This window comes from Phragmites australis, chromosome 1 (assembly GCF_958298935.1).
Source record: "Phragmites australis chromosome 1, lpPhrAust1.1, whole genome shotgun sequence".
Lineage (NCBI taxonomy): Eukaryota > Viridiplantae > Streptophyta > Magnoliopsida > Poales > Poaceae > Phragmites > Phragmites australis.
Window position 1 is genome coordinate 32,316,767 of NC_084921.1, and position 13,960 is coordinate 32,330,726.

General features: G+C 48.0%; 1 protein-coding gene across 1 annotated transcript; it reads right to left on the reverse strand.

Annotated features, from left to right (window-relative positions):
* Positions 1 to 4,433: 4,433 nt before the first annotated feature.
* LOC133915553 (ABC transporter G family member 36-like) lies at positions 4,434 to 13,489 on the reverse strand. The gene is made up of 22 exons (XM_062358763.1): positions 12,954 to 13,489; positions 12,717 to 12,837; positions 12,524 to 12,612; positions 12,246 to 12,330; positions 10,199 to 10,358; positions 9,994 to 10,070; positions 9,818 to 9,871; positions 9,639 to 9,729; positions 9,251 to 9,552; positions 8,890 to 9,171; positions 8,480 to 8,796; positions 8,208 to 8,368; positions 7,857 to 8,123; positions 7,508 to 7,758; positions 7,089 to 7,421; positions 6,722 to 7,012; positions 6,496 to 6,579; positions 6,270 to 6,403; positions 5,765 to 5,992; positions 5,508 to 5,679; positions 5,153 to 5,407; positions 4,434 to 5,057 (listed from the first exon to the last, which is right to left on the reverse strand). Exons 1-22 carry the CDS (start codon positions 13,304 to 13,306, stop codon positions 4,800 to 4,802), a joined length of 4,365 nt encoding a protein of 1,454 aa, XP_062214747.1. The 5' UTR covers positions 13,307 to 13,489; the 3' UTR covers positions 4,434 to 4,799.
* Between the last annotated feature and the right edge of the window lie 471 nt (positions 13,490 to 13,960).

The following is a 13,960-nucleotide window of genomic DNA, read 5'->3' on the forward strand; positions in this document are numbered from 1 at the left end:
AGAAGACATTGGAGAAGGAATGCCCTTGCCTTCTTATCCTTCTTCGCCTCCATAGCCACACCGGCCTCCGATTCAATGGCTTCCCAAACTCCCTGGGTGTCCAAAATTGCCTCCACCTTGATCGCCCATGCGATGTAGCTGGATGGCATCAACATCGGATATGGCACACCGCCGGTATCCTTCGCTGCTTGCAGAGGAACAAGTGCCATTGAAGTGAACTAAAACTACCACCAGGCTCTGATACCAGGTGTGAGGATTGAATCACTCAGAGAAGAAGAAGCCAAAGAATTTTTGTCACGAAAGAGCAGCATGACTTTTTGTTCCAACTTTTCTCCTTTTACAAAGGCTTAAAACTTTTATAGGAAACATAAGGTTCCTTTTATAGACCAAGGAACCATCAAGAACACTCTCCACTAGCTTATCATGTGTGGTACTAGAACTTACAACACAACACTCTGTTTTTACAGCTCATACTACAGCATTCGTGAACCATCCAGTACAAGCTTACACACGTTTGTCTCTTGACCTGGAACGGTCAGGATTAAGCCAATAGGGTGGGCATTCGGTTTCTTCGGGGCGGTCATTTTGGTTACAAAATATTTCGGTTTATGAGAAATGGCAATCGAAGTTTCATGTAGAGAAATAGAAACCATACAAAATCGGTTCAGTTATTTCGGTGCGATTTTTGGCTTTTACCAAACAAGCAGCGATGCAGTAGTAAATGCGAAGAAAATCGAGTCGAGAATAGAAGAGCAGGCACCAAGCTCACAACTCAAAAAGGCAATTGAAGAGACTACCGAATGGATTTCTAATATTTTATTGCATTCAAGTTTGAAGAGACTTACATAAAGGAAATACATATGCATGTCGTGTTGTGTTTATTTTTACATCCTTCTTAATTTTCAGCGCATGAAATCACACGCTCGATTTCAGGCGACCGTGTGAACGCTGGCGAATTTAGAGGAGAGGTTAGGGTTTAGGGTTTCGGAGTTTACCAGTGACTCTGGGGGTTAGAGAGATGTTAGGGTGGTAACCAGACCCGCTGTGGGCTGTGGCGTGGGGGGCAGCGAGGTGGCGGTTGTAACATCCCAAGTTTTAGCATATACATTATAGTAAAATTTGCTTAATTTAAAAAATTCTAATTATTTAAAACAACTTAAAATCAAGAAAATATATATTTGAATATATATATATACACTTGTATATATATATAATCAAATATATTATTTTGGCTAAGTATTCCAAAGAACACCAAATTAAATTCTAAATTAATCCATGAAATAAATTAAATCATATGTGTTTTGGTTTATTTGTTTTTATGGTTCTTTGAGTGGAGATTTGAATTTGAGTATTTATTCTTAGATTCTTTTCAGCTCCAATCCAAATTGAATTCAAATCCTCTTTCAAAGTCAGAGCTTCAAATCTAAATCACAATTAAAATACTCTTATTTGAATTTATGACAAACCCAAATCTAATTTCAAAACCAAATTCAAAAGCTTCTTTTTGAATTTACCCAAGTTTAATTCCAAATCTTTTCTTTTCTCTTGGGTCGCCCTCTCTCCCTTTCCATTTGCGCAACCCGCTTGCACAGCCCAGCCATCCCAGCACGTTACTCTCCCCTCCACCTGCGCGTGGGCCGCCGCGGCGCGTCCCCGGCCCAGCTCCCGCATGCGTGTGCTAGCCCATGACAGAGCGTGCCCGCTAACTGACATGGGGGCCCTGCCGACTCCGTGCTCATCTCCCTCCTCCAACGCACTTGTCGCACTGTCCCGCCACCGCGGCCGGTGCATAGAATGCACCGGTGACTTCCTTGCCGCCCTCTCTCTCTCTCTCTCTCTACTCTCTCCGCTAAGCTCTCTCACATGCAGCCCGAGCTGTCGCTGACACCGCGCGACTTCAGCGTCCCCCGCACTCGCATGGCTGGCGCCGAGCGGCCACGCCACGCGATTTTAGGTGGGCACCACCTTGCCGCCGTCCAGTTCACCGAGACACCGAACTGCCGCCTCTCTGTTCCTCCCCCTCTCGTTATAAAAAGGGGAGCATGGTCCCCATTTTCCCTTTTCCCCCTCTCACCCCGTCTGTATCACCGCCGTCGCCGCCCTGCCGTCACCGTCTCTTCCCCTTGAGCTGCTGAGGAGCACTAGGAGCTTGCCGTCTTCCCCATGCTGCCCTTCCTCGCCCAGGAGCTCGACAGGAGTGCGCCCGAGTCAAGGCCGAGCAGATGCCGCCGCCGCTGAAGCATCGCATCGGGGCCGTTGCCCTACCCTTTGCCATCTCTGAGCTCGGTGAGCATCCCCATCCCCTCCCGCTCCCTCCTAACTAGCGCTTCATCACCCTTGTGCAACCCTTTTGCGCGGATGAGGAGTAGTTTAGTAGTCACGTTCACACCCTACCTGCTTGTAGCTTTGGATTGTCGTTCCGTTGTGCTTTTTTGTTGGCTTGTTGGCCAAAGCTTGTAATACTCTATGGTTTAAGACCTTTGTATTGTTGTAAATCTTAATGCTTTTATATATGTTGTATGACTGTGATGTCATAATTATTGTACTATACGTATCAGCTATTTGATCTAGGAACTGATATAGGAGGTATAGAAGAACCAGGGAAAGGGGTCTTACATCGATGGCACCGTCAGAGCCGCAGGCGATGTGCAGAGTTGACGGTGGGGGAGCTCAAAAATGGATTAGTGAGCGTGGCGTGGGTGGTGGCTGTGGATCCAGCAGCAGGGATATCGTCAGAGACGAGAGGAGGTGCGCGGCGCGGAGGGGGGGGGGGCGGAGCGGCTGGGGCAAAGTAAGAAGAAAAACCATGCGTTGGAGATGGGAGATAAAGGAAAGAATATGAACCGTCGGATTAAAATTAGATGATCCAGATTCGTCGTCTAGAAAAACAAACATATGACAAATAGCATCTGTCTTATTTTTATTTTTAGGACTTATCGTGTTGTGTTGGGATAAAGATAGGAAGCCACACGTTTTTTTTTATTACTTGGTGAGCGGTCATATGGTCTTTTCGATAGATCAGAACTGTTATAACTCAATTTTATGGTTTTTTTTATTACATCTGCACAGCTATAATTCGGTCCCATGGTAAATAGACAGTCGGATGTTTTCTTTTTCTTCGATTAGGTTTTTTTAAGTTTGTGATTAGTATAGGTATAGATAGATATCAAAGGCTCAAAATATGAATTATTTTTAATGAAAAAATCGTTGGGGGATGGCTAGAGTACAGATCCGTATTATTTTGCCTACAAGCTAAAAGTACATAAATCCTCCCATGTACTCTCTTTTTCTTTGCACTTTCATTCATTTTATAAGCTGCATCAAACGGTTTCGGTCTTCCAGTTAAATAACACGGCTTCAACCGGCATTCTCAGCTACAGTACCATGAGGCGAACTAAGGGTGATTTTCTGATTCCAGCGTCTATTCGGTCGATCCCTTTCCTCCGACGGACTCTTAGTCCTTGGAGCGGGAGGGGATCCGGCGGATCGACATCCGGCATAGCCTGTAGGGTAGTTTAGAGCTTATATGTTGTAGTTTTGGTTTGGTTTAGTGGAGGTCTATTGTCCTTGGTGGAGTCATCGGGTTTTGCTTCTTCTACTGGCCTTCAGTAAGCTCGGCGGATTCTACTTCAGCTTTGATGACGGCCATGGTAGGTTGTTTGTAAGGTATGTCTATCTATGTGTGTGCCGTTGGGAAAGGATGTTTTTGGTCCCCGATTTTACTTTGTCTCTGTGTATGTGTTCTTGGGCTTCTAGTGTTTTGCCCGGTTGTTGCAGGGAGGTTTTGTTCTCTAGGTCACTGATGGCCTTATTGGCAATGCCAGTTCTTGGTTTTGGACTGTTGATTTGCTCGACAGCGCCGGCGTTCTGGTTTGCCATGATGACGAAGGCGATGGCCGATGTTTCTTCACCTGTTCTTTCGCATGTGAAAGCTCCTCAGTTGTGTGGCTATGCCTGATCTCATGCTTCTACTGTAGTCGATCAACAGCGTTTGAAGTCTTCGTTGTGTCTTAGCAGTACCTACACTCCTCGTCTCCGTCTGTTGCTCCGGCAACCGGCGATCCGACGGAGGTGGAAGAAGATGTATATGTGTCCTTTGGTTGTACTTTTTATCTTTTTTAGACCTGTTTGCAAAATCCAGGGTGTACTGTTCATTGCTTTAATGAATATCCGTTCCCTTCGCAAAAAAAATAATAATAACACGGCTTGAAGTCATTGCAGAGATGCTGAGGGCTACTGGAAGGTCAAAGTTATTTATTTTTTTCGAAAGGAGTGGAAGGTCAAAGTTATGATTCTTTTGAATGCTCCATTGTGATTTTGTTTATTCTGATTCAACGTGCTTGATAAGACTGTCCAAGCTTCGAGCTTTCGACGTTGATCTCTTTGTTCTGTTGGCGCGGTATGAACCAAAGACGTGCCAAACAGATAGTATGTGAGCAAACATCTGGCATTGATATCTATGACATCCTTGCAGTTTTCTATACATCAAACATATGCTTAACAAAAGATAGGCTAGTCAGCAAAAGCAGCGACGTTTTCTTGCCTTCAACTGATGGTTTTTCTGGGGGTACTTGCTTACAAAACTGTATACTAGACGTGAAGTATCAGTGACAAAATACTACGCCATCTCTTTCTAAAAAAAAGGGGAAAAGCTTCTATAACTTAAGTACAACTAATGAATTCAAATATATCGTTTACAGTGTACTCCACTCCACCAATATGCACAGCCCGATTTGTACATCCAATCCAATGAATGTATTATCCCTTATGCAGGACATGCTTCCCAGCTCCTGTCGTCATCATCTCTTCTGGAAGTTGAGCTTCATAATGGCGAAGCCGAACAGGGCGGCGAAGAGCACCGCGAACGCCACAACAATGGTGGCCACCCATCCCAACCAGCTGTGCTTGAAGTCGAAGTAGTCCTCAACGAACACCATCACGGGCCTGCCGTCGTCCATCAGCGTCGTGACATCACCAAACTGGGACACGACCAGCCCGTACAGCGTCCACGCTACGGGGCATATGTAGCAGTACCACCTCCACCAGATCGGCATTTTCTGAACGTAGCGTCAGGCCAGAACGGAAATGAGATGTGTAAATGGTTGAAAGATACGAGTAGGCGCAGCGAACCGATGAGGGTGAAGGCGCTTACCGGTCGGGGGATGATGAATCCAGAGAAGAGGTTCCAGATGGCGTAGAATGCCGAGGAGACGATCGAGGCAATGTGGTAGTTTGGTGTCAGGCCGACGGCCATCATGCCGTAGAATGTGAAGTAGAGCAGTGTGAAGTACCCGAAGAACAGGTACCACAAGAACTTGGCAGCCGTCCACTCGAACCCGATCATCGAGTACACTATGACACTGTATAGGATAGCCTGAGCCAGTGCGTATGGGAGCTCAATGACAACCTGTGAGGAGACAAGTTGATCAGTGTCAGGCTCCCAAGAATATGCGGCAACCAGCAGCAGAAAAGGGCGTCTGAAAACGATTTCCAGGAGAACCATTCACCTGGCCAAATGCATATGGGAAAGCTGAGTACATGCCGGCAGCTCTTTCACGGTAAAAGACAGTTCGCTCCACGGCCACCACTGGCTGAACTGAGGTACAGTTCATGACGCCGATGAACAGCACCGCAGAGTACATTGACCCCATAGCGTTAAGCAAGTCTTGTGATGTCTTCCTGGATTAAGAAGCAAAATGTGAATACAGTTTTGAAGGTGCCCACTTATTTGCCATATGAAATAGTACAAATTGTCATGACTTACACTTTGCCGCCAAGGTCCCAGAAGATGGTGCCGAGGAGGAGAGCAATGACAGTAGTGAAAAAGAACCTAACGGTATTGTAAGGAGGGTTCCTCCAGTATGACAGGTTCTGCTTCCACAGGCAAGCCATGCATTGTGTGAAGGAAGACTTTGCGTACTTGCTAGCGAAATGCAGGTCACTTGAACCTGGCGCTGGTTGGCTTAATTCCTTTATCAAGGCCTTGTTCCTCCTGTAAAATGTAACAACCAACATATCATCCACTGCAGAAATGCTCTGGACAAGGAAGGTTGATAATATTGAAAACTGCAAAGTGCATTGGTATGTAGCAATCGGTAGTCCTCCACTTTGTTGAATAAGCTTTAGTATGATAAGCTACCTACAGCATACTTACGAAACTTTGACCTACCATAATTAATTTTAGTAATTTAGTGCTCTTCCTAGTTGTTAATGTGACCACCTACGGTTACCCCGAAGTGAAGCGACTTGTAGGATTGAAAGTTACTTACTGGTAGAGTTCAGATTTCTTGTATATGTCACTGAAATCAACACCTAGCATCTGTTCTTGAGAGACAGTTGTCACTTCCAGCATCCATGTTGCTGGATTGTGGCCATCTTTAATTTTGCTGACCCCTTGAATGCCCTGGATAATATGAAAACACATGATCTTATCAGTAATTTAGAAGAAATTTGATAGATGGATATTAAAACGTTCCTGTAATACCAGCAGTTTACCTCGAAATACTTGATCAGCTCTGAAGAATGATGGCCCAGTGGACCAACATAGATCTCTTCTCCACCACGCTTCATCAGGAAAAGCTGCAAGCATTAGTCAAATATTTTAGACTTTGCAAGTTGCAACATAGTTCAAGGTTTGGAAAACCAGCCACAACAAATCAATTATGACCAATCTAATATCCAGAGTAGTGGGAAGGAATCTCCTATGTGAAATCTCACTCACCTCATCGAATGCTTCAAATATGTCAATGCTAGGCTGATGTATCGTGCAGACCACAGTTCTACCAGTATCGACAGTGTTCCTCACCGTCCTCATAACAATTGCAGCTGCTCGGGCATCGAGCCCCGAGGTTGGCTCATCCATGAAGATGATCGAAGGATTTGCAACAAGTTCCACAGCAATGGTAAGCCTTTTCCTCTGCTCAGTTGACAGACCATTCACTCCAGGAAGTCCAACCAAAGCATCTCTCAGTGGTTTGAGCTCCACAAGCTCCATCACCTCCTCAATGAAGATCTGCACACTCAAAGGTAAGCAGCTATCTACCAGGTATCAACTGAAGGTGGAAATGACAACTATTTGTGGGACTGACCTTTCTTTTGTTCAAATCTACGTCCTTGGGAAGCCGGAGCCATGCTGAGAAAAGCAATGACTCATAGACTGTCACCTGCGGTGAGTGGATATCATTCTGTTCACAGTATCCTGATACACGCGCAAAGGTCTCTTGTTTCTTCAGATATCCTGAAATGCTGATGTCTCCTTCAATGTACCCACCGGTCTTTCTACCTGCTAACACATCCATCAGAGTAGTCTTTCCTGCGCCACTGACACCCATCAATGCGGTCAGCACCCCTGGCCTAAAAGACCCACTGACACCTTTGAGGAGTTCCAAACGATCTTCAACTACGCCTTGTGATTTCATTTCCTGATTTAATTTCAGACCCAAGATTACAAACTAGTGATCAATTACCATTGTTTACAGTGTAAGAGAAGCAACTTTCTATCTTTTACCTGTGGCATGTCAACAGAGTATCTGATGTTGTCGAAGGTGAGTGAAAGAGGGACAAATGGGAGAATCATTCCCTTCTGAGTTGGCGCAGAATCATCTTCCACAGTTGCTGAATCAGTTTCAGTGTTGATTCCTGTTGACCGATGAGTGCTTCCTGATGCCAAGTGATTGCCATCAAGAACCTCACCGTTCATGTTGGCATGCTTCTCCTTCAGCTCCTCTTCAGATACTGATGGGCGGGAGTTACCATATGCTGGAAATATCAGGACGAAAACCGTTGGCATGTTTAGATATTGTGAAATCCAAGAACAATGAGTGAACTATGAGCAAGCCAGTTTGGGAAATACTCACGCCTAAGGTATGTGAGGGCAAGAGTGAAGAGAGTGTTGAAGAGTATGGTGAATCCGATCATTGCACCAAAGCCAATCCAGTACCACTTTGCTTCTGGGAATACTCCACGGGACTTAAGTACTTGCACGCCTAGGGTCTCGTTGGAGGCAGTGCTATTCAATATTTTGTCCCAGCTGTGCCCTAACATCTCATTCACTGAGATAGCATTCTGCGCGTACATCATTGGGGAGATCCAGTAACCCCAGATCCACCATTTCTTGATATTTTCTGCAGTATCATATACAAAGATGCAGTTGTTTACGAAGTAGCTAAATTGCAAAGAATTACAAAGAGAGAAAGGTGAATTTTTACCTCTTACTAGAATAAATCCTCCCAACACCATAAGAACCAGCAACATGAACGATGCAAAGACATTTGCAACTATCATGTTCCTCGCTACGCCACCGACAAATCGGAAGAGCGACGCTGCCATCTGATTGACTGCTAACAGTAGCAGATACTGCTTGAAGAACCTGAGGGCGACTAGTACTGTTAAAACATCTGTAGCACATTACAGAGTAAAAGATGGACTAAGAATACACATTTGCTAATAAAATGACCCATAATTTATGGGTAAATCTCACCTGCTGACATTTGGGTCAAACCCAATGACATAGTATGTCAAGAATACATATCCGCCAACCTCGATAAATGTTATGGGTATCTTGAGGATCCATGAGGGTATAGTGTAGGACCATGCCGGAAAGAAAAGAAGGTCCCTCTGCTTGAAGAATACAGGCAGCTTGAAGACAGTGAGTGCGAGCTCTGAGAAGCCATTGAACATGATCATAAGCACACCAAAGAAGAGAGCGCCCATGTAGATGCCCCCGCTGGCCACCGAGTCATGCTTCATCTTCGTACGGAAGAAGAGAGTCATTGCAATGGTTGACGTCAGCATCAGCTGTAATGCCAGAGCACCAAGGAATCAGTCATGTTGCTGTTGTTTTTCCTAACATGCCAATCGATCCTATTGTTTAGACTAAAAGGCCATTACCTGGACGGTTCTGAATATGTAGACGAAAGAGTTTCTCTTCATGAGAAGGATCTCCCGGTCTATGTTTGCCTTCAGCAGCTCCTTGCCATTCACGCCGTACCTTGTGGTTGTCAGCGCAGCTGGATGGCTCTTGCTCTTGTCGAACGGAACAGCAAGCTCGTTTGCTATAGCTCTCCCCGCGTGGAATGACTTGAATGCGGTCGTGAATTCCTTCACTGGTACAAACCTATAGGGCTCATCACGCCGCGCCCAGTACTGTTTCTGATCCTTTTTCGAAGTCACCTGCTCAGTAGTTCAACAGAGATTTGATAACAAGATCTTTACACAGATGTACATTGAAATATGGTGGCATAGTACGTACTTCTTGCAAGAAATCAGCAACACCCTTCCTCTCAGGGCATCTGAACCCCACCGACTCGAAAAATTCAAGCACTTGTTCTCGGAGTCCCTGGTACACGACCTGGCCGTCTGAAAGGAGGATGATGTCATCAAAAAGGTTGTAAGTCTCAGGTGCCGGCTGCAGCAGGGAGATGACGGCTGTGCCACCAAGGATGTGGATGGACTGCCTGAGCGAGTTCACAATCTGGAATGTGGTGGAGCTGTCAAGCCCAGTAGAGATCTCGTCCATGAAAAGTGCCCTGGCAGGCCCAACCAGCATCTCACCTACAAGATACATCCATTGAAAATCATTCACAACGCTCTTATGTAAAGCCAAAGTTTTTTAACTTAAAAAAGACTGCTTTTTTTACCGGTTGTAACACGCTTTCGTTGTCCACCAGAGATGCCCCTCAGCATCTCATCGCCTACCATCGTGTCTGCGCATATCTCTAGTCCTAATATCTGCAGCAAGTGACGTGTATATAGTAAAGACAGATTAGAGTAATTCAATGTGAAATTACTCTCGGCTGTAGCTAAAAGTTACATGTACCTTCAGAATATAGTCAGTGACCACATTGGCTTCTTGCCCGCCCATTGCAGACACCTAATTAAGTTAAGCAGAAAAATCATAGTAAGTCTTCGCTTCTGATTAGTTAAGCGTTCATTAATAGCTTTACAAAAGACAGCAAAATATTCTGGATCTGATCAGGTTTTGTAAATACTTGCCTTCATAAATGCATCGATATCAGCATCAGGCTTGATATTTGCCGCCTTCTCCCGCCTGGACAGCTCGGTCAGCATATCTGGCAACATAAAAGGAAAGAAGGAAAGCCTGATAAGCATGCCAATCAAACCATGCCAACCCCGCATAAATCTGCAAGCCGCCCAAATGAATGCATGTGCTTGTGTGACTAATTACTCAGAATCGTACCAAAGCGGGAGCCAACACCCTGGCAGCGCGCAGAGAACGCGAGCGTCTCCCTCACAGTCATCTCTCCTATGTGGAGGTCATGTTGGCTGATGTACGCGGCCGTCCTCTCTGGCACAAACTCCGTCATCTCGTGCCCATTGTAGGTCACTTTGCCTTTAACCTGCATATTGTTTCAAAGTCAGTAATCTGTATCAGCAAGTGCCCACAAAAGGTGCCCTGTTTCTTGGCTGCCCATTTTGCGCGGAAGTTTTTTCTAAAATACGCAGGAGAGTTACATATCTTTGTATTAAGAAGAAGAAAATCTGAGAGTATACGACGATCATAGAAGGTCAGGCCCTTTAGAAGGGAGGAAACAAACTAGGATAAAATAGGCCGAAGAGACACAGGAAATTACACGTTAATGGACAACTAAAAAGAACAAGGGACCCAGCGAAGGTTCAAGAGTTCAGGCATTGTGCCAAACAGGCGTAGCCTCTTTCTGAGTATGATTAGATGTTTCGCCCCGGCGCCGCATCATCGCTCCACGTCTTCCAAGATCAAAGCAACCAAAGAGTCAGAAGAGATACGGCGGTTCTTGAAGATAACATCGTTGCGCGGTAGCCAGATCCTCCAACAGACCAGTAGGGTTAGGGAGTCAAATCCTTTCCGCAAATCAGGTGCTACCCAACCTTGGGTATTAGACCACAAGTCAAGGACCGAAGCATCCGCACCAAGAGTGTGGACGCCCAACACCCGCCACCAAACATCTCGAGCTAGGTAGCAGTGCAAAAATACGTGATCAGTGGTCTCCAGCAATTGGGAGCAATGAGCGCACTTGTCATCCGCTTGAAGTCCATGCCTTCGCCTACGGGCTGCGGTCCAAAGTTTACCATGAAGCGCCAACCAACCGAAGAATTTGATCTTCATCGGTGCCCAAGATCCCCAGAGCATCTTGGCACCCCTAAACCGGATGCATCCCTGGAACATAAGGTGATATGCCGAGCTCGCAGAGTATTGGCCGAAGGATGACCATCTCCATACAGCCCGATCCTCCTCGCAGCTCAGGGTCAAGGACTCAAGTTGGCTCCAAAGTTGCAAATATTGGCTTAATGCCGGCATGGACAGCGGGCCGGTAAAATCCCGAATCGAAAGCCTATCGCGTAAAGCATCCTCACCCGTTCTTGTCCTGGAAGTTCTCACGGCAACACACCGGAAGAGATCTGGAGCCATAAAATGAATAGAAGTTCCATGGAGCAAAGCGTCCGTCCAAAACAACGTGGACTTTGCATTTCCGACCGCAAAGGTGGTAGAAGCATCGAACAACACCTCAACATGCCTCTCATGGTGCATTGGCAGTGTGACCCACGGTTTGGGCGAGTTGGATCTTTGCCACTAAAGCCATCTCAGGCGCAGGGCATACCCGGCCAGCGTGAGGTTTGGAATGCCGAGGCCACTGAACTCCTGAAACGCCGACGACCAGTGACGAGCGTCTAACCGGCATCCTAGACTCCACCTGGTCCACCAGTTGGAGGGGAAGGGTGGTGGTGGCACAATCGACCCACTAGCGGCGAAGGCACAAGACGGCTCTAGCTGACTAGACAACACAACAGGAAGGGCGCCCTTCCCCTTGCACTCTGCAGGAAGCCTGGCCGAGCTACGGACTAGAGCAGTGGAGGGAGGCGGGATCAGCGGTGAGAGCTCTACCGAGGAGGCCGACCGCGCGGTTTCATGCAACCACCTCAGCACCTTCGTCCTACCCACAGAGGTTGTGCTAGGGCAGAAGGGGGGAGCTAGGGGAGAAAGGGGAGAAGAGGTCACCGAGGCAGGGGCTGCAGTGGAGGCCACCGGGGAAGAAGGGAAAGGTGAAGGAGGAGGGTGGACGCCGAGCTCGTGGTGAGCCCCGGCGAAGGGGAGAGGGGAGGGGAGCGCGCCATCATCCTCGGTTCTTTTTGTGCAGAAGTTGAGAATAAACTAAGATGCTGATGAAATATGCATGAGGGTACACGGTTTGGTTTTTCGAAGGCATAGTTATTGCAAGAAGTATAGTATAACATTCCATTTTTACAACCTTGAGGTCTTTGTCAAGCCTTCCGGCCAACGCGAGCAGCAAGGTGGTCTTGCCTGATCCGGGTGGGCCTAACAGCAGAGTCATCCTGCACCAACGTAAAGAACGTTAGGTGGACCGGTGGAAGAAGCGAAGAAATCGAATCTCAAAAAGCCCCGGACCAATGACCAATCCAATTTTAAACACAAGACAAACAAATGTATTATAATTACACTCCTAGTTGTCCAATGAGCATCTCATCTTCTCTATAGAAAAAAACAACAGAGAGATCGTTTTACTACCTGCGGGGCTTGATGATGCCGCTGACATCGTGGAGGATGGGCATGGTCCGCTTCCTGCTGGGCAGTATGTGCAGCGCGTTCGCCGCTTCCTGAATCGAACAAGACGCACACCAATCAATCACCTTTCGCTATCGCATACGCAGGCGGAATGAATATAGAGCGCACGGACGAGAAAGCACGACGGCGCGCGTACCTCGACCGTGTTGATGATGGAGTTGAGGACGGTGGGGAGGCCGCTGCTGCCGACGCGCACCTCCGCCTCCGCCTCCAGGTGCTCGAACCGCACCTCGACCGTGGGCATGTCGATCCCGACCCTGCACCGCCAAACACGCGAGCGCAAATCGTCAAACACCCGGCGGGCGAGGCAACCGCGACTCACGAGTCACGACAAGGGCTAGTACTATTACTACCACCACGAGCACTCACGCACCTGTCGACGCGGTCCTTGAGCTTGAGCAGGAACCGCTCGTTGTCCTCGTCGGCGACGCGCACGAGCCGCTCCAGCAGCGCCCGCCGCTCCCGCGGGCCGAGGCTGAGCACGTCGACGTCCACGACCCCCTTCCCGGTCCCCGCCTCGGCGCCGTCGCCGCCGAGGCCTAGCGGGACGATGGCGCGGCGGACGCGGTCGTAGGTGGGCAGCTTCTCGAGCGCGGCCCAGCGCAGCGCCTCCTCGTCGTCCTCCTCCCTCGAGGAGCGCGAGAACACGTCGTCCCCGCGCCGCCACATGGAGCCGCTGTCCCGCCGCATGCTCGCCACCTTCTGGATGTCCCCCGCCGCGTCCATCTCGTTGTTCCTCCCTCCCTCCTATGCCCCTGCTCTTCTGCTACAACTCAACCCCACCCCACCCCGCGCCAGCGCCGCGCTACGATTCCGGGGGGTTTTTCGAGGTTCGTGCGCGCCGTGCGTCTGCACCGGTTTTTCGGTAGGGTTGGGAGAATGCCGAGGGGGGGAATGGGGTTTATGTATGGGTGGGAGGGTGATCCGTTGGAACGGGACGGGACGGGGACGGGGACGGGAGGCAGGTCGTGCAAGTCGTGGTAGTTAGAGGTGCGGGCCCGAGAGGCCGCTTGGCAACCAAGACACCTCTGCGAGTCCCGTCCGGTGCGTAGCTGGGAACTTCCTCGCTTGTCGCTTCTAGGAAGGCGGGCGGCCTTTTCTCGCATCGGAATGGGATTGGGGGAGGACTAAAAAAATACGTACTGACTTTCTTATCATGCAGCTTCCCGTCTTGCACATTATTTCTAAATTTTTTAAAAATTATTCATCTCATATTACTCAATTACTTACTACTTTATTCATATGTGTTTCGCTCTAAAAAAACCCGCTCCAGCATTTCAACTCTGACTCACGCGTCTACTGCCCAACGCGCTATGCACCATACATATCAGTCGCCTCCTGCAATTTCTGACGACACCCGCACGTAGACAGACGTAATAA

Bases quoted from the DNA above. Each gene is read 5' to 3' on its own strand.
- LOC133915553 (XM_062358763.1), bottom strand. From the start codon at position 13,306: ATGGACGCGGCGGGGGACATCCAGAAGGTGGCGAGCATGCGGCGGGAC. The intron at 8,369-8,479 runs GTGAGATTTACC...AGTCGCCCTCAG, and splicing joins TTTGACCCAAATGTCAGCAG to GTTCTTCAAGCAGTATCTGC. The intron at 7,422-7,507 runs GTAAAAGATAGA...AAATTAAATCAG, and splicing joins ACTCTGTTGACATGCCACAG to GAAATGAAATCACAAGGCGT.